This window comes from Mytilus californianus, unplaced genomic scaffold (assembly GCF_021869535.1).
Source record: "Mytilus californianus isolate M0D057914Y unplaced genomic scaffold, xbMytCali1.0.p SCAF_8, whole genome shotgun sequence".
NCBI lineage: Eukaryota > Metazoa > Mollusca > Bivalvia > Mytilida > Mytilidae > Mytilus > Mytilus californianus.
In genome coordinates this window covers 85,028,138-85,054,704 of record NW_026262734.1, presented here as the reverse complement: position 1 = coordinate 85,054,704, position 26,567 = coordinate 85,028,138, and the positions used below count along the sequence as shown (strand labels likewise).

Here is a 26,567-nt window from a genome sequence, read left to right as displayed (position 1 = left end):
AGAATTATCGAATAATGGGGAAAATGTGCGGAAGAAATGGCAAAATAAATAAAGACAAGTAGGGCAAACAAATAAAGAATAGAAAATAATGGTGTGCTAAAATATAAAGAATACAGAATAATGGGCAGAAAATAAAAAAGTATATATAAAAATAACCTAAACAATTAAAGAAAACAGAAATGACGGACCCCTATCTAAATCCTCATTTACTAGTAGTTGTTAAGATATACAGGAGATTAGTTTTCCTATTATGCTTTCCTCGATAAAGATGTGATGTGTATAAATTTTCTTTGCAGAGGTTTGAAGACTTGAATGTCTTTTGTATTGGAGGGGAGCATGCTGTTTTCTGTTTTTCTTCGACTAGTGCGATTTGGCCGTCTCCTATGCTTCTTTCTTTCTACTGATGTAAATTACATTTATATCTTAATAATTGATTGGTTGTAAAATTAGGATGGAATTGTTTTAAGGATATGTGGGTTCGCTGTAAAACATCTCTGCGTCCTTTTTTTAATACATTTAACTAAGCAAATTCTTTTTTCTTCCACATTATTATTTCTTTATGGCGTCTATTATGAATAATTAAAAAAACAATTTTTTACTCCCTACTATATTTATCATTAAGTAAGTTGTGCATGACATCGCTTAATAAAACTCTTGATCCTATTTATTTATTTACACTTATCCTCTATGATATAGCCTTTAATATTATAAGAGCCATAAACTTGAGATTACACATAGTCAGGGATCATTTTTAACATATATTAAATCTATACCATCCCATTAGTTGAAATGACGTGGATGATAAGAATTAGAAGTCTTCGTACGACCTTCATCAATAAACAAAAACTTTACTTTATAGTAAGCTATTCAAGTAAGTTCGGTAGCCCTCTTCTTCATCTGTAAGTGGTATTTCAATTTAATTTCTAAATGTTAAGAACAATTTCTCGCTATGGTGGCTTTGAATGGACTAACTTATTTAATTAAAAATAAATAAAAGTTTGTTTGTCTATGCAGGCAAATTAAGTAATTGCAAGGAGAAATGTCACAAAAATGGTAAATGCAAAAGAGGAAGATGTAGATGTAAAAGAGGATACACAGGAGATGGCATTAACGTGTGTTACAGTAAGTACCGTTTACAAAAATATAAAAGGGCATCATGCTATGTATATTTCAGCTAAAGATATTTTGAATTTGAAAAATAAAAACTTGTCCACATCTGAGGATCAATTTTATTATATTGGACTAAAGGGGATACTATGGTGTATTTAATGCAGCATCTTTCAATTTGTATTTGACTTAAACCAAAGGTTGGAAGATTTTAAAAATATAGCTGATCTGGTTTGATGGCTTATAAAAGACCGAACAGTTGTGATTCAACACACCTTCGGGTTATGGTTCTATTCTTCGCATTTATTACATAACGTGGCTGTAATCTCTTATTATATGAACATTGCAGTTGCTCTTACTGTTATTTTGTGTATTCAAAGGTTAATATATTAACCAATTGTTGTTACTTTTGTCACTTCCTCGGAAGTGTGTTTCTCATTAGAGTTACCACACATGGTTGGAAAACATCTAAGCGTTTACGCCATCGTTTAAACTTGACACACCATCAGTCTATCACCTAAGGTTTAGATTTTATTAGTTTTGTGTCAAGGCAACAATGGTCAGCTTATTTCCACGTGTCGTTCGATTTAGTTCTGTATCGAACAAAAAGTTTAAGTGGTTGTTTTTTACTAAATACTTTATAATTCTTGGTTTAGAACAGATCATTTGACGGCGGTGAAAATTAAGCATGATGAAGTGCTGAGTACGAGAAAGAAAGATAATTGATAATAAATTTAAGTAGAGAATTTGCATACACATGGAGTAAAGGTTACAAAGACTCTTTTAAATTTAGTTTAGTTATTAATGTCAAAGTTTTCAACTTCATTCTAAAAGCTGTATGATAATTTGCAGATATGTTGTTTCTTTCAATGAACTTGATATGTTCTGTACATTCTCTATCACCAGAAAGCTGTACATGTTCAGCGAGCGGCGATCCACATTACAGATCTTTCGACGGACAAGTATTACATTTCATGGGAACATGTAAATATACTTTGTCTCAATATGTTAACCCAAGCAGTGCATGCAGATTTCATGTTCAAGTCAAGAATGAAAACAGAGGAAATAAACGAGTCTCATATACAAGATCTGTTCACGTAGTCGTCAGAAAGACGAAGATTGACTTGTTAAAGAATAGAGTTGTCAAGGTAAAATCTTAAAATTCAATATTGATATAATAAGCTTTGAAGAAAAGAGCCAAAAGATACCAAAGCGATATTCAAACTCATGAATCGAAAATAAACTTACAATGCCATGGCAAAAAAAAAAAAAAACGATCAAAAGACAAGAGGATCTTTTATTAGGTATCAGAGAAAAGATAAGAAATGAGTAAATACACACTCTCATAAAAAGAGGCGGAAGATACGAAAGAAACATTGAAGATAAACTGACAATATTATAACAAAACACAAAAGTCGACAGAAAAGACAAACAAGTTCACACATCACTACAATCAGTGCATGCAAATAACGGCATAACAATGACTCAAGAATGTTCAAAAAACATACAAACATATTAGCCGAATTTAAACAGGAACAATTTCATTATATCTGAGACTCTGTGAACTATAAACATGATCCCGAATAACGTTGCTATGATATTCCAAATCAATATGAACCATACATGTACAATGTATGCAATTTGAGATAAAAAGCGGCGAAAGATGGAAAAAAAGGGACAATCAACATTCATATCGAAGGGAAACCGACAAAAGCCATGGCAAAAAAAAAAAAAAAAAAGAAAAAAAAAAGACGAATTCTCAAACAACAGTCTGCATAAAACTACAAAACTGACCACCACGATCTCCCAAAACCCGGGGTACTTCACGTGCTCAGTAGGGGCCAGTTGGTCCTGTTCAACGTGTGGTACCCATCATTTTAAATGATAAAATAAATGAATAAATCCTTTCAAAGCAATCCTTGACAATCAAGAATAATGCAGCCTTCTAGAGTTATAAACCTTGACTGACCCGAGCTATAAATATATATTGAATCGATATTGGTTAAATTATAAATTTACTATCAATCTAAATGTGACTGCTTATTTATACATCTCAAGGAGCCAATCCTCTTTGTAATAAGAGTAGTTGTAAATGCCAACTAGATCATAATCATACAAGATTTGACTGTTTATTCTTACCTAAAAAACCCAAAGCGTCCCCTTGAAAGAGTAGTCGTAGGGTAATCTACAATATTAATTTCTGATAACATTATTAATGTCTGAAGCAAAACTTTGATTTTTTTCCTCACGTTTCCATAGAATTTTACATACAATCGGTCAAAAAACTTTATACATCAATCATTTTATCAGCTTTTTGTGGAATGTTCAAAACTTAAACAGGGGGTTCTTTAATATTACGAAATGACATGTGAAGAAAACAGATCGACTTTAAAAAAAAAAGATTTTGCATTTTGTTGATGAATAAACTAAGTGTTTGGTAGTCAACATTACATTTTAACGCTAACATCATAAATAGCAGCCTGTTCTGTTGAACCCTTTTCGAATGTTTTATTTAAATAAACACAGCTGTGAGCTTATATTATTTGCCTTATTTCTTGTTTAGGTCTTTCTTTCTCAATACCATCTAGTATTTCTTATAAAAAGTCACAACTACGTTTTATATGATTCTTGGTATATAATGATAAACGACATATATTATTTGACTGAATTGGTCATGTTGGTTTGGAAGAAATTAATGATAAATTACACAACAAAGTTATATAGAAAATGATAAGAATTTCAAAATTTGTGTCTGGAAGTGATTTTTATTTTTAATATAGAATGTTGAAAGATATATGGGATTGGCAAAACAATTTAATACATGGCCTAGCAAAAAGCAGTAGGGTTTCAAATAAAGTGTAAAAACACTAAAATCAAACATCTGTAAATTTCGACATGATACATGTACACCGCTGTCCAAGGTTAAGGTTACCTCAAAACCCGCTTTACGCCGTATGTGCCTGTCCCCAGTCAGAAACCTGCAATTCAGTGATTGTCGTTTGTTGCCGTATGTCATATTTGTTTTTCGGTAGCATCTTATTGATTGATTGATTGATTGATTGATGTTCAACGCCACTTTTAGCAATATTGTGCTATTTCTTGGTGATCAGTTTTTGTTGGTGGAGAAAGCCAGAGTGGCCGGAGAGAACCACAGACCTTAGGTAGGAAAACTGACATTCTTAGTCAATTAAGATTGGAGTCGAGCGCACCTGCCTTTGCGGGATTCGAACTCACAACATCAGTGTTGACAAGCTGTTATATAGTAGTTCGACTACTTAGATCACTCGACCACCGAGGCCCCTCTAGAAGCATCTGAGATACGAACATAATCAGGAAAACCTTTATGAAACATAAACAAAAAGAGGTGAATATATCAATGAAACATTCAATACTCACAAGTTGTAGAAAAACAGACAACGACACGGAAAAATTAAAAAAACGAGACGAAAAAGTCCAATAAAAGACTGCATAGAAAACTGAAGATTGAGAAACACGAATCCAACTAAAAATTAGGGATGAACTCTGCGCTCTGGAAGGGCAAGCAGTTCCTGGTCCACATGTCTAGCCGTCGATTTGTTCATACAAGTACAAATACGCTGAAAGTCTTAATCGGTGATATCGCAATCGAGTACAAAATAAGACAGGATTGTGGTTACGACAATTGGAATATATCCGTGGTCATCTGTTACACAGATATGCAATAACGGTCCACTAACCTGTGATATCGTCCGTAAAAATGTCGAAAAGGTGACCTCAACTTCACCATTTGGAACCGTTGGTTCAACATCTTCCCCGTGAGCATCAATCCTCTATCGAAGAAATCATGGTAGAAAATTCAAGCTCTGGAATATCCATATACAGGCGCTGCTGGAATGTTGCTACAAAGAAATGGAAGTTTCCCAAATAGAAAGCTGAAATCATCTATGTTGTCTCATTTAAGAATCGTTGATATCAAAAGTGTCATATAAGCTCGATAAAAAATATCAAGGGAAAATAAGAGAACGATGAAATAGGGGGTGACAATTATTAAATAATATGCCTTAAAAAGGCAACAATTTTAAGACTATCTTCCTAATAGCCATTTAAGTATCATTGCCTTTAAAAGTTTTGCTGTAAATTGTATACATATTTCATTTCTTAAACCAAACTCAAACAACTCAAAAACAGTCCATTGGTACTAAATGCATATACTTTGTAAAAATGGAACCCCCAACAAGAACGAAAAGATCTCTTTTTAATCTCAATTTTTAATATGATGCTTTATGGTATACAATGAGTTAAAACAGGACTGACTTAGAACAAAACTAAATGGAAAGACGTTGTCATTCCTTCAATCAGTAATATAGTACTATGATCATATACAAATATGAATAATTACATTACATGTATGTTTCACGAGAATTCGCAAGTTTGATTGGCTAACACCAATCGTGCGTCATTCAAAAATTAATCCTACATATCTAAATGAATGTTACATTTGTGATGACACGTGCTTCCACACGAAAGTGCACAGGTAAATAAAAGAAAAACTTGATAAAACATTTTTTATTAGCATAAAAGTGTAATTATAAGAAATGAATGCTTCTTTTTGTAATTTTATTGTGGTGTACAAGTGTTGATCGTGCACACATTTTCAGAATGAAGCACTTCCACGCTTCATTCAAAATGTGCTTCAGTAAACACTTTTACACCCCAATAAAATTACAAAAAGAAGCATTCATTTCTTAATTGGTTTTTCAAGTTTTTTGTTCATTTGTAGGTGGATGGAATTAAAAGATATCTACCATATCAAACTGGATATTTCAGTATCATAATTTCAGGACGTTATGTGAGACTAAAAACTACATGTAACGTCTTAATTACATGGGACGGGAAAAGCGCAGTAACTATATCGGTACCGAGTCATTTCAGCCAGAATTTAATTGGCTTGTGTGGAAATTGTAATGGCATTAAAGACGATTTTAGAACAAAAGATGGTTTGGACGTGCGCACAAAACCGGACAAGTTTACGCTTATTGGTGAAAGTTACCTGATTCGAGAAGGCAATAGCGAAAAGTAAGCGTACAACACGTACAGTTATACATACAAGAAATTTGGGCTATAGTCAATATCAATACAAAAAAAAAACATAAAAAAATAATTCAGAACTTAATACAATAGCACGAAACAATACTGAATATCTATACTGAATGATACGGCCCATCCGCTCTTAACCAAGATAAAGATTTTTGGTCTTTAAAAGTGCTTTATAATTGAATAGTTTTTCACAATGATGAAAGAATGAGCAAAATAAAAAAAAATACATGATCTCAAAACATTTTGCTTGATCAAAGAATTTGAAACTGGATTTTTTTTTCTTATTTTGTTTCTCCGTTTTTTCTTCTTCTGTTCTTTTTGGCCATATTGTTTGGTCATTGACGTTTATACCATTGCGTATTACATAAATAGTTAATCATCAGAATAGATCATGGAAAATTTTAATATATTGATAGGATTAAGTGTATCAATATTAAATTTATGATTACTGAACGCTATTTGGCATACACGTGAGAGGTTTAGCTAGCTATAAAACCAGGTTTAATTAATCGTTTTCTACATAAGAAAATGCCAAGTCAGGAATATGACAGTTGTTTTCCATTCGTTAAATGTATTTGAGCATTTAATTTTTTCCATTTGATAATGCTCTTTTCGTTTTGAATTTTCCTTTAAGTTAGGTATTTTTGTTATTACTTCTTTTTGCATTGATATTTTTTCATTAATTTTTATTTATTTTGTCATTAACTCTAAAAACTGTTATTAGTTCGTGTCTCAAGTTGTGTTGCCATTAAGCAAACAAAAAACAGAAATTTTCCCAAATAAACAAGTGCCTGATTGTACTAAATCATGATCAAAATTATAAATCGTTTGTCAACATGATTTTTCTAAAATCAATTCAGGTGTGGCGTGACAACCCCGCCGGATCCTTGTACGTCAGCACTGAGAAACAAAGCGAATAGAAACTCCGCCTGTGGGCAGTTGAATCAAGCTAACCCAAGCAGCCCGTTCAAAGACTGCTCACAAGAAGACACGGCATTAGTTCAAGACATATATGACACTTGTGTATATGACTACTGTGCATACAGTGATCAACCAGATATATTAAATACAATTGTTTGCGAAGCTGCTGAAGGCCTAGAAGAAAGATGTGAAAACATGGGTGTTGATATATCATGGAGAACAAAACAATTTTGTCGTAAGTGTGCTGTTTCAAATTTATAACTAGTGTTAACGATAAATCATCCTTTTAGAATTTACTTTTTAAGAATCCTAATGTTGATTTCGTCACTGTGCCTATGCCAAAATATGAAAAATGTACAAACAATGAATTTTGGTAACGATGTTTTAATCGATTATCGGAAGTGGAAATATAATGCGAAAAACACATCTTTGCGAATATGTGAAACTTTTGTCTTCTCATAAATGAAAATAACAACAATTAATGTCTGAAAATTGGAAAAATAAATAGCCTATAACTCTATTAGTAAATTGTTTTTATGTGAAAATAGATTGGTTGACAATAGTTTACTGTGAAACCTCCTCACTGTGAGTTAAACAATATTTCATATAATCCATGTTTTTATTTATCTTGTTATTATTCAAACGATAACGATATAAAATTGCATATAAAATTGCATTTTGATACAGGGAAACTAACTTTTTACTACATGTTTGTTGGTTTTAACCTTATTAACATATATTCTTTAAAAAATCTATAAATCTTGAGGACGAAATTTGCAGGATTTTCAGGAAAACGCGTAGCTCCAACTGAAAAAGATGTAGTGTTTATATTGCGCAGATTATTCTCGTATTTTCATCTACACTTTCAAACACTTTTGTGTAGTTCAATTACAAATGAAAATTAAAAAAAATCAAAATATATTCGTACTATGTATGTAGATACCAATACGTATCTAATTTTGAATGAAAGTTGTGCAGTCTACAAATGTCACTACTCCCTCAGCTCCGTTTGTTTCCATGTAATCTATAAGTATTGACATGGCATGCATTATATCTGAAATTACAACTACATTTATTTATTTTGAATAGCTTTTATATGTGAAGACAATATGGAATACAGTAGTGCCGGTAGTGGATGCCCTGCCACATGCGTTGATCTACATGCCCCCAAAACATGCAAACTACCCCCATCAGAAGGATGTCAGTGTAAAAAAGGATTTGTACTGAGTGACAACAAATGTATACCGATAGCTCAGTGTGGTTGCAGGCTACCTACCGGTGAATACTATCCAGTAAGTTATTAAATTTTAAAACTCATAAAGATATCAAGCTAATAATTTGGAAAGCAAAACGCGCGATTCATGCTCATCAGACTCATCACTGGCGCTGAAACAAAAACCTAAATAGTGTGCCAAATAAGGCTAAAACAATTCAAGTCTTAAGGATGTACTTAGGTCAGGTTTAGGAATTTGTGTCATATGTTCGGACTCCTTGGTTTTTTTCCTACGATACCGGGTAAAATATTTTGCCCCATAACACCCATTTTTCTGTTCATATAAGACTTCAATAGCTCATAAAAGGTCATTTACCAAAATTTAAGCCGATTCTAGATTTCTTTTTTTTCGATTTGAGACCCCAAAAATACCAATGCAAATATAAGTTAAAAGTCCGAGTCAGCCTTTTCCCGCCATTTAAAAAAAAATTAAATATGTCGAAAAGGAGCTGCATAACCTATCAATATTGTTAGCTTATTTTGTTCCTAAACTAATGCTCTTTCGACTTATAGTATCAATTTTAAATTCTCGATTTTTTTAATTTCACCTAAGTTCATCCTTAAGTGTATTGAATAATTCAACATTTCAAAATAAGATATGTATTCATAATATTTCAATGGAAAGATTTGTTACTCTCATTTCGGTTTTTGAAGGCGACCGTATATTCATCCTACTTTTGTTTCATGGTTGTTCATCGTTTAGTTTAATACTCTTAACAACGATTGTATCGATTCAAGAACGATACATCCAAAGAAGCTGGACATTGACTATCTTTTTTTATCTTTAATTGAAATTCGAAACTCATTTGAGTGTTTGCTTGATAGACCCATATTCAACTGTAAAATACAATTTTGTCTTTTTGCAATTAGATTGATACAGAAATTACATCCAGAGATTGTAGGACGGTGTCCAGATGCGTTGCCACAAAATCGGGTTACGCAAAAATGCAAGTCATTAGACGGCAAAAATGTCACAGTAATGCACAATGTAAATTACTCCATGGCGTTTATGATTGTGCTTGTGCAGAAGGTTTCAAAGGAGATGGAATCAAACAATGCAAAGGTATTGACACCTTTTATGTCTAAATAGACGTATTAATCCTTACATACAAATTTGTTCTGCATTACTTAAAACCACATAAGTTCCGGCAAATTATTGCATCACAATTTAAAACATTTGAGGTCTTAATTTAAAATTGATTGTTGAATGAAGTCAAAAGGTTATTAGGTGACAAAATACTAAATGTGTAAATACGTTAATAGTTGTGTGGTTTTACGTTCGTAATGTTTAAGAATAAAGATAATGTGAAGTTCAGGTTAAAATATGGATATGCTATGAAAAGTGAATATATTAATCATCGCAATATACATTTTGACCTAAACGTAATCTGTTGATGCAAAGCAAATTTGGTTCATTTTTGTTTTTTTCTGATTTTTAAAAGCTGCAAACTGCATTTATTTTCCTTTGAGATCATGTTTTTTTCCGGTTTGTCATGTTTTTCTTTATTCTGAGACAATTATGATATTCCACTCCCAGCATATATTGAACAAAAGTTTTGACTAACGACAGACGACATCTGCTAAACTTGTTTCACTTTAATATCGTAATGTGATTATGGCTGGACATTTTGTCTTTGAACCATTTCTGACTAGAAAAAAGTATAACAAGGTAAATCTCAAAAGAAGAAACCAATAAGAACTGACGAAATCAAACGTCATTAACCGATGGGAAGAGTGAAAAATATCTCTCATTTTTTTATAGCTCGTTTAAACCAAACAGACAAAACGACAATAAAAAAATATATAAAGTTTTATTTCTTCTAATTATTTAATGAAAAAACAAATAAAAAAGTATCCATGTTTTCGTGATTAAATCTTTGTTTATCAAACTAATACAAAAATGGTATTCAAAGGAAAGTCACAACCTGGTACAGAAAAAGTGATATGTGAGGGCTTGAAAAGTAGAATTACATGTCCATGGAAGAAAACAATAAGAATTTTGGAAGCAACATATGGAAGAACTGAAATGGGCAAATGTAGAAGTTCAAATGTGAAAACGACATCATGTTCATCTGACAAACCACTTCCTATAATAAGAAAACATTGTGATGGAATGAAATCATGCATGGTATCAGCAAATAACGGCTTGTACGGCGATCCTTGTGCGTACACATACAAATACGTTACTGTTCGATACGTCTGCGAAGGTATTTCTTAAACTGTTTAGAATGCACCTAGTCACAATTATGTGGTAATGGTACTTCACATCGTTTAATATGTATATTTATTTTAGTCTTTTTACTTACAAAAAAGGACTAAAGATAGCAGGGGATTTTAACAACTCGAGGATGGACAGTAATTGATTCTCAAAGCACACATTTTATTAATACATTTGTGAGTCCAAATTTTACATGTTTAGCTTTGGATAAGAGTTGAAGGTTAATACAGCGTAAAAGTTCTGTATTATGTAATGAATTAAAACAGACTCGTCAAGAAATTGGGTTTTTTTTAAACGAGATTAAAACAACATTTACTGTAGAATTAATTTACAATCATAAAAATGCCGAGTTTTAAGGAGATTATATACAAAACATTTAATGGTATTTTTTTCATATGCTGACAAATACATCATAAGCTTACTATTAGTATCAGTTAAATTACCTTTGTTAGTCTTGTATTTTTTTTTTTTTTTTATTTTAGTTCATTTAATACTTGTTTTGGATTTTAGTATGACGTCAATTTTCACTGAACTAGTACACATTTTTATCTAGGAGCCAGCTGAAGCCCGCCTCCGGGTGCGGGATTTTCTCGCTGTGTTGAAGATCCATTGGTGACCTTCGGCTGTTTTCTGCTCTTTGGTCGAGTTGTGGTCTCTTTGACATATTCCCCATTTTCATTCTCAATTTAATATTATACACGTAATGAATCGGTATAGCTATTGATAAGAACTTATGTTGTCTTTAGAAACAGGACCCAAGTGTGGATCAAGCGTGTGTCATCCAGAAGCTACATGTCACAATGGTCGATGTGTATGCAAAAAAGGGTTTATCGGAGACGGTGTAAATAGCTGCATAGGTATTATGTTTTATGTTTAGTAGAATAAATAGTCAAGGGAATATACTAGCTAATTGTGCATGGGAACGAACTAAATGGTCAAGATGTTTGAGTGCTTAACCTTTTATTCATCTTTTCGGCCTTAACTGTTAAAAAGTCTGTGAAGTACATATAAATACAACATTTTCATTGTAACAAAGATAGAAATAAAAGATGAGGGGTATTGATTAAACTTTCAAGATATTCAAGAAACAGTAATGCTGACCACCTTCTCTTAAAGTTGTGTTAACTATATTTTTCTTGACCCACTTCTTATTCATTATTAAAGTGTATGAAGAAAGAAAGCATTTTATTTTAAAACTTGTTTAAATGCATACATTTATAATACCGTAAATACAATTTGGCAGTATGTTGATGATATGATTTAAATTATAATTATCTATAATGAATGTTTTGATTATGAGAAATGTGATTGGACCTATATTAAGGTATAGATTCCGCAGATAATACGACCTTTTAATTATAAGCATGACATCTTACTTTGCATTCCAAATTTTGGTCACAAGCATTCGGTTACACCATCAACATCTATCGTGCGTACTAAACTAATTATTAGTGAATTTATTTGTGTTATGTTTAAGGTAGCAAAGGTAATGGAATAACTGAAGATGTTTTTTTTAAATTTATTGTATTTTACTACAGAGACATGCACCTGTGTTGCTAGTGGAGATCCACATTATAAAAGTTTTGATGGACAAGTTATTCACTTTATGGGAATATGTACCTATACCATGGTCAAATCAACATCCATTGATAAATGTGGTGGTTTTGAAGTTCAAGTGCAAAATGAACACCGTGGATCAAACACAAGAGTCTCGTATACACAATATGTTTTGGTCAAGTTAGCAGATGCTACAATTCGGCTAGATAAAAATAACGTCGTTTTTGTAAGTAACTGATTGTGGGTAGATAAAAACAAAAATAGACGAAACAAGATCAAATAGTTTATACAAGTCACCTCCTATTTTTTCGATCATGAAAATGTTAAGTTTTGTTATTCAGGTACATATCTTATAACCAAAACAAAAAAGTTCTATAAATGGTAAATTGTACAATAACTAGAATAAAATTATCCGTTAAATATTTTGTTTATTTTTCAAAACAAAACGGTGAGCGAACCTTGTGTGACGCATGGAAAGACATTTTCACTACTGAATATCTGTCAAATTCGAAAATACAAAGTGCTATACTCTATATACTAATATAAAAAAAAGAAGACGAGACATGATTGCCAATGAGACACACATCCAGCAGGGATTAATTGACGTAGACGTTAATATACTGTAATTTTAAGAAAGTAAATAATGATTAAATGTATTTACCATGTTTACTTTAAAACAACTGCTAGAAGCATCATCGTTCTGATATACATATTTATTTTTGACTTTGCCATTTAATAATAGACTTTCCGTTTTGAATAATCCTTGGAGTTCGGTTTCTTTGTTATTTTACTTTTTCGTTACAAATACATTTATAAACGTTTTCAAGTAATGAAAAAACAATCAGCTAATGATTAATATTTTAGTCGCAGTATCAGTAACAATTACATGTTTTTTCATCTGTTGCTAAATGATTCTTTCGTTTTTTTATTTTTATGCCCGCCCTGTAAATATATATTGTATTAGTCTTTCGCTATCCATATGTTTATATTGTTATAATGTTTCTATCTATCATTAGGTAAATGACGTTCAAGTTTATACTCCCTATTCTTGTACAAACTTTGAAATTACGACTTCTGGTAGATATGTACGGCTACAAACAAAATGTAACATATTGATAACATGGAATGGTGTCGGTACCGTGGCAGTATCCGTTCCAAAGACATATGCGGGAATTGTAACTGGTCTTTGTGGTGATTGCAACGGAAAGAAAGACGATTTCAGAACAGCAACTGGTGAGGATGTTAGTCTAAAGAAAGACAAATTCGAACTTATTGGAAAAAGCTACACAGTTCCAGGAATCTTTGAAACACAGGATAACAAGTAAGCCAATCCCAAATTTACAATTTCAATTTTGCAAGTACCCCGTACTGGTGTAAAGGTGAAAATTTAATGCAACTTACCCTTTTTTGTGAAAGCTCTCTTTTAAGGATGTAGTCTTCTGGTAGTAAGTCATTTTGTACCTTGACCATTTCGTACCAAAAATTACCATTTCGTAACCAGCATTTACCATTTTGTACCCACGATAAAAACCATTTTGTTTACTACTTTCTTGTATGTTCTTTTCGACCGGGCCTGAATAAGTGGTTCTATTCATTTTAAAAATTACTTTTGGGAAAAAGAGAGCATTTAGAGATCTTTCTCTTCTTTTTGACGATTTGTTATTTTTGAAGATACCCTTTTGTCGATTTTAAATGTTCTTTGTGTTATTTTTTTTATTACATTAAAACAAAACGAGATTTAATAGTTCCTAGGGTTAAACTGATAAATCATCGAATGATATTGCAGGTGTGTAGTTGTTCCTATAATGGAAGAACCATGTTCTGCAGACCAGTCCAGTAAAGCCGCTGACGATAAATACTGTGGTTTATTGAATCCGAAAAATGTAAAAAGCCCATTCATGTCTTGTGCGAACAAAGATATGGATATGGCCAAGGATTTATATGAGTCCTGTTTATATGATTACTGTAGTATAGAAGGATCACCTGAACTCGCACAATCTATTTGTGAGTCTTTGGAGGGATACGAAGAACAATGCGAAGACATGGGTTTATCAATAACTTGGCGGAAAAAGGATTTTTGTCGTATGTATTCAAATTCACAAATATCTTAATACTATTTTCGTGCCTTCATCTCATTCGACATATTACTACATATTTTCATGAGACGACATGAGGAAATCAGTCTTAATGACGTTACAAACGTACAGAAAAGTGTATTTTTTTTCATCAAAATACTGAAACCCAAAAACATTTTATACACCTTCCAAGAAGACCTGTCGATTTATGCTTAGTGTATATGAGTACAAATTTACCAAATAGTGTAAACCAACTAATATTCGCGAGCGATTAATTTTCGCTACTTTCGCGAGTAGAAAAATAACGCGAATATAAATCGTCGCTAATATGTTAAACTTCGATCTTCTCTTATATTTATACATTAATGAAATTAAAACATCGCTAAAAATAAATCGCCGCGAAGTCGAATTGAAACGGCAAAACGCGAAAAAAAGTATCCGCGAAAATAAGTTGGTTTACAATAGATATTATATGTTGTATTAATGAACAGTATTCAAGTTGTTTAAGGCAACGATTATTTATCAATTGAGGAGGGAGTGATGATGTTTCTTCAAGTAAATTTTTTTATTCTCATTTTTTTCTACCCAATTTGTTTTCAGAAGGGAAGTGAAAAAATATTGAAAATTAGTTACTAATTTAAACTTCGATATAAACTGTAAAAAAAATTGTGCCAGGCAGTGTGCAACATTCCAATGATAATATAGTTTTTCGATTCTGAAGACCTGAATCGAGATGGAAATATAACATTTCAGTCAAAAAAGATAAAATAGTCATTTTCCTTTTCTAGCACTTACATGTCCAGATAACATGGACTATACTACTTCTGGGAGTGGATGTCCAGCAACTTGTGTGGACCCAGATGCTCCACTAACATGCAGATTACCAAATACAGAAGGCTGTCAATGTAAAGAAGGATTTCTCCTGAGTGGAAATGAATGTGTGCCCAAAGAACAATGTGGATGTCGTGGACCAGAGGGAGAATACTATCCCGTATGTATACACATATATTTATGTATTACGACTAATTCTTGATAGAGAAAACATTCATCAAAGATATCTGGCTTATCATTCAATATGCTAGACGTTTTTTCTCAACACCAGACTCATAAATAGCCCAGATATCAAAATGTGTGTAAGATAAAAAAATCAATTACGATGAAGAAGAGCATTATATTAGGCTCCCAATTAAGAAAAATCTTGTGTAGACAAACTCGCTTGTGGTGTATTTAATCAAAAGCTCGAATTCTTTGATAGTTTTCACATGTGTTTGACGTATAATGAAATCATGTGACAGAGTATGCATACATAGTAAAAACTGCATTCCCTGGTCTCCAGTTTTTCAAAGTGCATACAACTTCGATTGTTTCCACAACAATATCTTCTGTTTATACATTGCAAGGCAATTATAACATAAATGCGATGATCTTTTAAGTCTTTCACCTGATTACATTAAACATACATGACATGAAGTTTGTTACTGCCTCTCTTTGTTAACAAAATCAAAATTGTTTAGGACAGGGCCATATCTTGCAAACTCTTAAACGGCCATTACTTATAACAACTAGAACTTTATATTTTTGAAGTCTGCTTCTTGAAAGTTAATTGTATAGGAAAGGGACTTATATTTACGATAACATCGAACTAATAAGCTATAAATCTTAATCAATATTTTAAGAATGAAACAGAACCTGACATCAAGCAATAATGTGCAGTACACGTTCATCAAGCAGCAAAGTCAACGTTAAAAAACTACCTACAAAATAGCATACTGTATTCAGCAATAGACAATATATTTGGGTCTATCTAGTAACAAACACACTTAGAGTTTTAAAGATCTGCCATCAAAACCAAATTCCATTAAGTACAACATACTAGTTATCAAGCTATGCCCGAAAAAAAAAAAAACAGCATTTTGTATGACTTCGACCCACATTGTAAGGTGACTTTTGTCGATACTGTGTCATAGGAGTATTATCAACATTTTGTTTTATTCATATAAATAAATGTATAGGGAACTTTAATTTTGTAAAAAAATATTTTGTTTCCATCAAACTGACAAATACTTTTTGGTACTAAAAAGCTGATTATCTTTCCATTCATAAATATGTTCTGGTTGTCAACTTTCTTAAATTATTATTTTCTCAGCTTGGAAAGCAATTTACTTCATCAGACTGCACAATTGTAACCAAGTGTTCCAGTGAAAACGGGAAACCGACTTTGACAGTTGTTAAACAACAAATTTGTCATCAAAATGCTAAATGTCGTCTCCGAAGAGGTCAATATAGTTGTATATGTAAAAAGAAGTTCAAGGGAAATGGTGTGGATGTTTGCACTCGTAAGTACATTAACTGTTTTGTATAGTGATTTAGTCTTGCACTTCTGTCATAACAAGGAGTATGGTGATGATAGAACCTTCAAGTGAAATATGTTTTTGTAATTGCTCTAGAATTTATATTTAAACTTACTCACATAAGGCTAACCTTTGACCTTAGACGGTTTTGACTGTTGTGTATTGAACTTAATATTTTACTCCATCAGGCAAATTTGACCTTGGAGGAATTTGTCTATTCTCTCGAAATGTATCAAAAGTTAATTTCTTTTGCCAGTATGTCACATTACTTTACAATGAAAACATTTGTAAGGTAGCTTTTTTGAAGTCTTTCGTAACATTTGATATACCCAAGCCTTATTGAACTTGGTCAATGTTTGATAAAGTAAAATTAACAAATCAAAAATAAAATAATCTACTTATTATTTTTACGGAATTAATTGATGTGTAAACTAAGCCCAGGCTCTGCCTGATGTGTGTACACATACAAACAAAAATCGTAAAATATACCATAGTACTTATAATTTCAAGAAATTGCACTTGAAATTATAATTAAGGATGTACTTAGGTCAGGTTTAGGAATTTGTGTCAGATGTTCGGACTCCTTTGTTTTTTTCCTTCGAAACAGGTTAAAATATTTTGCCCCATGACACCCATTTTTCTCTTTATATAAGACTTCAATAGCTCATAAAAGGTCTTTTACCAAAATTTAAGCAGATCTTAGATTTCTTTTTCTTCGATTTGAGACCCAAATAATACCAATGAAAATATAAGGTAAAAGTCCGAGTCAGCCTTTTCCCGCCATTTAAAAAAAAATAAATAAATATCTTGAAAAGGAGCTCCATGACCTATGAATATTTTTAGCTTATCTTGTTCCTTAGCTAATGCTCTTCTGAGTAATAGTATTAATTTTAAATTCTAGATTTTTTTTTAAATTCACCAAAGTACATCCTTAAAATCAAATGAACTGTTTCGCCTGAGTCATAAGTAAAACTCGGGGAGTCATGAATTCAGGCGACAGTAGTTGTTTTCCGATGATCAAATTTCGTAAATCGAATAAAATCAAGAAAATCAAGGTCAGAAACAAAACTAGGATCGCATGAACTCCTAAAGGATTGCGACCGGTTAGGGGACAGGGAATAACCAAATTGGAGCTGTAGTATCATTATAATAGAATAATTGTAAAATTAATTATCAATCAGAAAGGAGAAGGTCCGGTAACAGCTTGTTTTGGCCTGAAATTTGAAGTACTTCTGATAAAAGATTTTTAACATTTTTTAGAAAATTAAGTGTTTTCTTCAGTCAATTCAATTAGTTTATGTATTAGATTTGAACTGATTTTGTCATTAAACACGCTCAGATTTAAGCTTGAATATAAAAATAATCTATCAAATATGCTATAAAACGTCATTTTTCAGATGGTTTTTGTGTAAAATATAAATGGCCGCATTCATGTTCAGCCTCAATCTTTATACATGTTATGTGTTATCATCAAATACAACATATATTTAAATATTAAGAGTGAATACAAGTGCGGTCACTTCCATTTTAGACAAAAACTGTCTACATATTAGCACAAATGCTAAAATTGTGAAGAATAAAGTAATTTTGCATCAATTAATGATACTAGTACCTGATGCATGTGCATTGTATTGTCAAAAACAGTCAATATTAATGTAATAAAAGTATTCTACTATTCAAAAATTAGCTAAAAGTTTATGTTTTTAACAAATTTATAAAAACACTATATTTTGGGGCCAAAAAAGAGTCTTACCGGGCCAACTTCTTTATGTGTCATAAGCAAAGTGAAGTTGTTTCTACAGAATAAGTACAAGTGAATGTTAGAAACATGGATTTTCGAAAACAATCAACCAAGTCATGATAGCTTCTATAACACTTTTACTTCAAAATTATAAAAAATGAGTCTTGTCTTAGTTGCATAATTTTCTTAAGTTAATTTATTTATTGCATTGGTAATATCTGGTATATCTGTTCAACGCTGAAATTTGTAATCCAATCTTGAATACAAATACAATCTGGAATATCTTATCAACTTTGAGATGTTAAATCCGTAACAAGGTGCTGCGGGGTGTTAATTTTAAAGAGTATATGTTGGAAAGCTGAAATAGCATGAATGACGAACTTCATTTATCTATGTGATCAATATGCATTTAAAACATTTTTGCAAGTTAATCCATCCACTTTAACGTCTTTACTTTTTTCTGTTTTTTTCTGGTTTTTCTTTTTTCCTCGCAAAGCTCTTTGTTTAAATTTTCAAAAAAAAAATTTTCAGTATGCTTTTGACATATTTCTTCCCTTGTCAAATTGTAAAAAAGTATTTTGAGATCAATAAACACTTGCACTCCTATTCTGTTTGTAGCTGAATGTAAGCAAAAGTGTAAAATCAATGAAAGGTGTGTCAAAGGAAAATGCAGATGCGAGAATGGTTTAGTCAGGACAAAATTGGGAGCATGCAAGAGTAAGTGTCTTAACCTCTACTTCTTTATTTAGCATGTTTGCAAACAATTTGTTACTTGCGTTACCCTATTACATAATCAAACCAACGGTATTTTAACGATGTTTAAATCTCATGAATCGAATCAATTTTAAAGAAAATTCAAGGTAACAAAATGTGCAGACCAAAAGGTAAATCTAAATTTTAAGTTAAATCGTGTTTTAAAGATCAGTTGGACAGGATCAATTTCAGCATGTGTGTATATTTCTTTGAACTATTTGTAAGGCTTTCTTTGAACACAGCATAATGAACTACGATCGGATTCAATAAATAGTCAACACCCGTTGTCTTTGTAGAATTTCCTTTTTTTTCTTTTTTCTTTTTCTTATTATTTCTATTTGGATGTGGACAGGAGTTGGCCCTTACATATTTTTTAATCTGAATATATCACAACGGTAGAATTGAATATGATATGCAGATTTATCTTTCGGTGTGATTGTTACCCAGTAAACGATACGAATCTTTGCAGATATGACTGTCATATAGTGACATGAATCTGCACACATTTCCTTAGAGTTAGCGATAGTTAACAATTTGTTGACTAGTTCATTGATATGTTTACAAAATAATCATATTTAATATTTTAGTCAATGTGTACGAACTTTAACACATTTCTTTTGGGATTATTCTTCGAAATTGAAATTAGAATAAAGTGTATTTATATTTTTTATACAAAGCACCTGAAGATCAAGAGGATGTTGATGGTGAGTATTTTCTTCAAATTTAGTCCAAATAAATTCCTTATAAATTAATATAGTAGTTTTATATAATGGTATCTTTTTTACTCAAGAGTTGCGTATTTCGACATAACTTTGTTTTTTAATTATAAAACTATTTAATTAAACTTTGAAATATGCAAGAGTTACTTTCATTCGTATACACTTTAAAACAACTTCAAGAAAATGAATGCAGCTTTTGAACAAGTAATGTTAAAACTAATTCATACTTTATTCAAAATATTATTTTTAACGTCCAGTAATAGAACTTCATGCATCGTTTTTTACGAGTATAAGATTTCTCGTTTGAATTCGATTTACTTTTGTCATTTCGGGGCCTTTAATAGCTTGCTATGTGGTATATGTATTGATTATTGTCGAAGACCGAAAGTTGCTAACGTCTACGTCATTTTGGTCTCTGGTGGAAAGTTGTCTTATTGGTAATCATACCACATCTTTTTAGATTAGCTTGTTATAAAAATCGGTACACATATGTTGTCCGAAGAATGACAAAGTGATTATCCGGATTGTGATGCTTGGGAAAATTCTTTTTTCAGTTAAAAAAAATATAAATGAAATCGATCAATTATTGAAGACAACCTAAAAGTGTGTTGTTCTCTTAACGTTATTTGCTATGTCGTTGCATTGCAGGCTCAACGACGTATAAACCACATCTCAATTTATTCATAAATATTTCAGAATGTCGAAAATCTACAAAGGGTACGGAATACAAAGGTCTAATTAGTTTGACACAAACTGGGCGTACCTGTCAGTATTGGGAACGGCAATATCCACACAAACACGTGTTTAGCAAGCTTAAAACGGAACATAATTACTGTAGAAATCCTGACAACAGCGGACAACCATGGTGTTATACAAATGATCCAAGCACACGTTGGGAATATTGTAAGATACCTATGTGTGGTAAGTTTACTTGCTTTAACTTGTGTTAATTTTAAATCATCGCATTACAATATGTATAGAAGTCGTAATATAGGAATCATTATATTGTTCTTTGTTCTTTTTTTTAAATAAATTGACAAAATTAAACTGCTATATCTTTATTTAGTAGCAAACACTATTGTTGCTTTGTTCACTTATTGTTAAGGAATAGCAGTGCACAGCATTTACTTTTTATTCTGTAATTTTATATTACAATAATAAGGGTAAATTATTCAGATAATTTTTGATATACACTAGTGTCTAAAATGAAAAGTTCAATACAAAATATTTGATTTATCTAATACACAAACATTACCGTTGTTTTTTCCGCATTGAACTTTAAGGTATCTGCAACTTTTTGTTCCAAATATATTCATAGACAGGAATACTTCGGGCAAAATTATACAAAACGAAACATTGTTCATGTCAACGCAAGCTTTTGAAATTTTTTTTAGATATATAGGACCCCAAAATGTCTAAGAAATATGATTTGATGTTTGAATTTTTCATATTTTAATATTTTTTGTTTTATTCAACAGCTGCCTGTTCTATGAGAGAAGAGATAGTACAATGCAAAGCTACTGTTAGAGTCTCTGGTTCATGTTTCTATAAATCAAAAGTAGGATCAAGCTGTGTCTACACCGCGCAGCTGTCAGATTCACAAGCAATCATCAAAACATCAACACAGGAAATGGTACTTACAAATGGAGGAAATCTGGCTGAATGTGCTATTTTTACCTTTAATGATGGAACACTGAAAATAGAGGATGACGTCTGCAAATGCTTTTAACTGATGGATAAACTAATTGCATAACATTGTATGTATCACTTTCTGATAAGACTATCTATTAAAAGGGGGTAATATATGTACCATCAGGACACAACGGGGACAAATAAAAACAAATCTATATAAATAAAAACAACAGTATTTTTTTCAAATTACTATTTGCCATATGAATAAAATATATTGATATGTGACATTTTCAAACAATTCAAAGTATATTAATGTATTGTAGGTACGAAATATAGAGCGGTTAATTTAAGAAATACAGGATTCCGTAATCGATATGCTAACAGTATTCGTTTTTCGATAATTTATTTGTCATCCGTGCTGCTCCATTCAATACGCTCAATGTTCACACGTGTGTATACTGGATATAAAAAGAACATTATGAATAGTTAATGCCTTCCTGTGGATTGTTACGTAACATTTTGAGATTGCAAACTAAAATACGATTTAGCAGGTTGGACTAAGCAAAAACTTTTTTTGATCGCATTTCGCATGTTATCGTTTTGCATGTACATGTATCATTTACAAGTGGATGTAAAACAAACGTCATTCAATTGATTAAGAACCATACAACATAGTTTGTTTGTATAGTGATTAAGATTATATATTCTGTATCCATATTTTTGACTTTTTGACCTATTATGTCTGTTTGTTTTGCTCACACATTAATATTGTTGCCAATATAATGGAATTCAATGCGACTGTCAATTGACAGGTTTAGATAGCTATAAAACCATTTTCTACCTAAGGGTTTGCCTGTACCAAGTCATGAATATGTTTTCCATTCGTTAGATGTGAATGAGCTTTTGATTTTGCCATTTTTGTAAATTCCCCTTGGAGTTCGGTATTTTTGTTATTTTACTTTTGACTTAGCAATACATAGTTACATGAAACTAATTGCATTATAAAACATTACAATATCAATCAAATACAGAAAAATTTAACCGCTTTATATATTTTCTTTTTATAATTAGACACGTTTTTCTTCTTTGCAGATTCCATATCATTATGAGGACTGAAAAGAATTAGAGACATAGTGCATTCTCAATAATTGTGTGCTAAGCTTTAACTATATCATCATCTAATAAAATAAAATTGCAGATATTATTTTTCAATATTCATTCATCTAGAATTATAACAAAATAGTTCGAAAGATTTAAGCATATGAATTGTATTGATAGATCATGCATCTAGCTTTTAGACATGGATACAACAATAGATTGAATGTTTAGTATTTAGAAATAAAGAGGTGTGGTATGATTGCCGATGAGAAAACTATCCACCATAGGCCAAATTACATGAAAACATAAAACTAGAGGACACTGTAAAGTCTTCAACAATGAATAAAATCAATACCGTATAGTTAGCTATAAAAAGCTCCAACATGACAACACAAAACAATACACGAATAACAAATATGAGAAACAGCAACACAAGGCAATGACTGTTTTAACTAAAGAATGTGTAGGATTAAACATGTATGGAAGCGCTCAGCCCAACCCTTACCTTGGACAGTGGTGTTTGGACATTATAAGAACAAAGTTTGAAAGTCAGTTTTGAAATTGCTTGACTCATCAGATTTGCACGAAATTTTGAAGGAATTATTTGTTACATAAACAAAAAAGACACAAAGTACCGAGGTGCATGTATGTATCGTGTGTTTATGACATATACAAGAACAAGTCAAAGTTGTCAAACTTTACGATGTAACATTCGAAAGGCACACAATAGTTCCTAGCTATTCCGTGTTTATTCGTTTTTTATACGCCCGTTTACGAGACGTATTATGGTATACCGTTGTCCGTCTGTCCGTCCGTACGTCCGTCCTTCCGTCCGTACGTCCGTCCTTCCGTCCTTCCGTCCGTCCTTCCGTCCGTCGTCAACATGTCGGACAATAACTAAAAAACGCTTCAACCAATTTGCATGAAACTTGGGTGAATTGTTTATATCTATATAGTGAGCTCCCTTTAAATTTTTTATAAATTTTGGATTTTACTCTTCCGAGTTGTTCGGTTTTATTCATCAAAAAAAGGGTGATTTTCTAGTTTTTGGACAATAAATCATACGCTTTAAGCAGTTTTCATGAAACTTTGGTGAATTGTTTATATCTATGGACGTAAGCTCCCTTTTGATTTTTACAAATTTAGATTTAACGTTTCCGAGATATGCAATTTTATTCATAAAAAAGGGAGATTTTCCATTTTTCGGACAATAACTCAAAAGTGCTTTGAGCAGTTTGCATGAAACTTTGATGACTGATTTATATCTATTTAAATAACCTCCCTATAGTTTTTTTTATAAATTTCTGATATGACATTGAGGAGTTATGGAACTTTATTCTTTGAAAAAGCGACGGGCGTATCATGCACTCATGGCGCAACTCTTTATTTATTTAAGTTTTACAAATATGTTTTACTCCTCTGAGTTTTACATAAGTAATGAATGGACTTTTTGATGTTATAATTAATACAGTAAAGTTTTGTTAAACATTGCATATGCTTATTTTAGCTTCTGTTAAATACATAGTTTAACCCCGCCACATTCTGTATGTGCCTGTGCCAAGTCAGGAGTCTGTTATTCAGTGGTTGTAGATTGTTGCTGTATATCATATTTGTTTTTCCTTTATTGTTTTTCACATAAATCAGGGCGTTAGTTTTTTTGATTGAAATGTTTAAATTTTGCCATTTCAGGGCCGTTTATAGCTGACTGTGCTTTATGGGTTTTCCTCATTGTTGAAAGCTGTACGGTGACCTATAGTTGTTAGCTTCTAAGTCACTTGGTCTCTGGTGGAGAGTTGTCTCATTTGCAATCATACCATATCTTCTTATTCGTATATGGTGTACTCACGATTATGTTGTGTTTACCTTTGATCATGTAAAATAATAGCCTCGGTTTAAGACAAAGTGTTTTTCCCCGAGTATTATGAAGAAAATAAAAAAGGGGGCATGGTTTTTTTTTAGATGACTATCCTCCAGAGACCAAATGACGTAGATGTAAGCAGCTATTCTTCCCCGTACGGCCTTCAACCATATTGAAATCCCATACAATAGATATAAGAATATGAGGTATGAGTGCCAATGAGACTCTCTCCATCCAAGTCACAATATGTAAAAGTAAACCATTTTAGGTCAAAGTACGGCCTTCAACATGAAGCCTTGGCTCACACCGAACAGCAAGCTATAAAGGGCCACAAAAATGACTAATGTAAAACCATTTAAACAGGAAAACCAACGGTCTAATCTATATAAAAAACGAGAAACGAGAAAAATTATGAACCACTTCAACAAAAGACAACCTCTGAACATCAGGTTCCTGATTTAGGACAGGTGCAAACAAATGCAGCGGGTTTAAACGTTTTATCATAAAAAAAAATCATCAAAATCATCAAATAACATCAATTTATAATTTAAGGGAGGTGCTATGGCTTCAGATGAGTCTATTACATTGAATATATATTCTTTGAATTATAACATGAAACTAAAGTAAAAAATTAAATTCTGCAAAAAAAAAGATTACTCATTCTATTTTTGTAGATATAAAAATAATACTATCTGTCTCCATGTGATGTAAAGGAATAAATCATTGTCTAGAAATTTCAGACACAAACAAAAATCAATAGTGTAATAAAACAATAACTCTCTTACTACGTGTTCAACATATGCAGAAGCAGTCTTTGTCTTTCAAAACGGTGTGCATAAACATACAATTATTAGCCTACAAACAATGTAAATGTCCTAAGAGTAAAATACAGGGAAACAAGCCTCAACAGTACAGTTACCAACAGAGTGCCTACTAACTAGCATACTTGAGGACTGCTGTTTACGCTACACATAATAAAGATATTTACAAATTTACAATCAATATGGGCTCGATAGATATGTGATCTATATGTTTTCGTCTATAAAAAGTTTACACTTTGCCAGACTTATTGTATCTTGCTTTCTATGTTTTTTTCTAGAAGTTTTCACTTATTTTTTTTAACGAATTTTGGTTTGATCTCATTAAGCCTTATCTTCATCATGTTCATCTTATCTTGGTGTTTAGTTTATATACTGTTATAAGTTAGGATTTCTTAAAAGATTCATGAATTAAAAGAAAATGGGAGAAATTGTCGTTTAATCATGTATGCATACATGATGATGATAAACAAATATTCCTAAACATTTAGGTTTTTATCATTATAGATCTCGTTAATAAATACATTACAAGATTATATGCTTTGTTCACATATATTGATTCGTTGATAAGTTAGAACGTAATATATTACAATTTGGTGCTTGAAATATACATGTACAGTACAGAAAATCATCTTGCAAAGAAGAAGACTGAAGTTTTTTTTTTTTTTTTTTTTTTTGGTCCGTCCAGTCGAGTTCAGCTTAAGATTTGAACATTTTGAAAAAAAATCTATTATTTACTGTTTCTCCGACAGCACGAAGCATTTATGAGTAAGGAGAAAGACTGGATGGTTCTGAGTCGGATTAATGTGTCCTGGTAAAGTAACATGATTTCAATTTGAATGTTACCTTGCGAACTAACATGTTTAACAAATTCGGGTTCAGCGTGTCAACCTAGTACAAAGCAGGGTCATATTCATATATCACATTAACATGGTCTCATCTGATATGCATTACTGGTTTTAACTAGACAATAGACATCAATTTAATCACCAGAATCATATTTTTATGTTGTGGGGTTCTTTGCTACCTAGCAGGCTTTTTAAAACCAGAAAATAGGTGTTCCATTTCCAGTATTAGGTGAATTCTGGAACGTCATGTGTCAATAACCGATATTTTACAAAGGATAAAAATTGGCGTGGTGTGGGTTTTGCTCATTGCAGAAGGCTGTATGTAGGTGATCCTTGGTCTTTTGTGGATAGTTGTATGTATACAATCATACCACATCTTCTGATGTTCATAATGTAGAAAGCATGTACAACGTATGATACACCTGGTTTAAGTAAAGTTTGATTCTAGGTTTATTATTCAAAGAGACATAGCTTGTAGATATTTTTCTCCCGAATAATATGATATATAATTATAGGTTTCAC

The 26,567-nt window shown here is 31.8% G+C and overlaps 1 protein-coding gene across 3 annotated transcripts in view; it reads left to right on the top strand.

Annotated features, from left to right (window-relative positions):
- The window catches only part of LOC127712583 (IgGFc-binding protein-like), a 32,533-nt gene extending 9,909 nt beyond the window's left edge, over window positions 1-22,624 (top strand). The window contains exons 5-22 of one of the 3 annotated variants that reach the window (XM_052219093.1): window positions 1,015-1,122; window positions 2,014-2,255; window positions 5,867-6,162; window positions 7,044-7,339; window positions 8,194-8,396; window positions 9,248-9,440; window positions 10,291-10,584; window positions 11,342-11,452; window positions 12,134-12,378; window positions 13,169-13,473; window positions 13,939-14,234; window positions 15,016-15,218; window positions 16,374-16,563; window positions 18,938-19,036; window positions 19,750-19,776; window positions 20,488-20,712; window positions 21,270-21,548; window positions 22,516-22,624. In XM_052219093.1, the coding sequence (XP_052075053.1) occupies window positions 1,015-1,122; window positions 2,014-2,255; window positions 5,867-6,162; window positions 7,044-7,339; window positions 8,194-8,396; window positions 9,248-9,440; window positions 10,291-10,584; window positions 11,342-11,452; window positions 12,134-12,378; window positions 13,169-13,473; window positions 13,939-14,234; window positions 15,016-15,218; window positions 16,374-16,563; window positions 18,938-19,036; window positions 19,750-19,776; window positions 20,488-20,712; window positions 21,270-21,520 (3,584 nt within the window). In that variant the 3' untranslated portion in view covers window positions 21,521-21,548; window positions 22,516-22,624. The remainder of the gene's footprint in view (window positions 1-1,014; window positions 1,123-2,013; window positions 2,256-5,866; window positions 6,163-7,043; window positions 7,340-8,193; window positions 8,397-9,247; window positions 9,441-10,290; window positions 10,585-11,341; window positions 11,453-12,133; window positions 12,379-13,168; window positions 13,474-13,938; window positions 14,235-15,015; window positions 15,219-16,373; window positions 16,564-18,937; window positions 19,037-19,749; window positions 19,777-20,487; window positions 20,713-21,269; window positions 21,549-22,515) is intronic. The other 2 variants (XM_052219094.1, XM_052219095.1) reach the window with 2 other exon arrangements.
- Window positions 22,625-26,567: the final 3,943 nt, after the last annotated feature.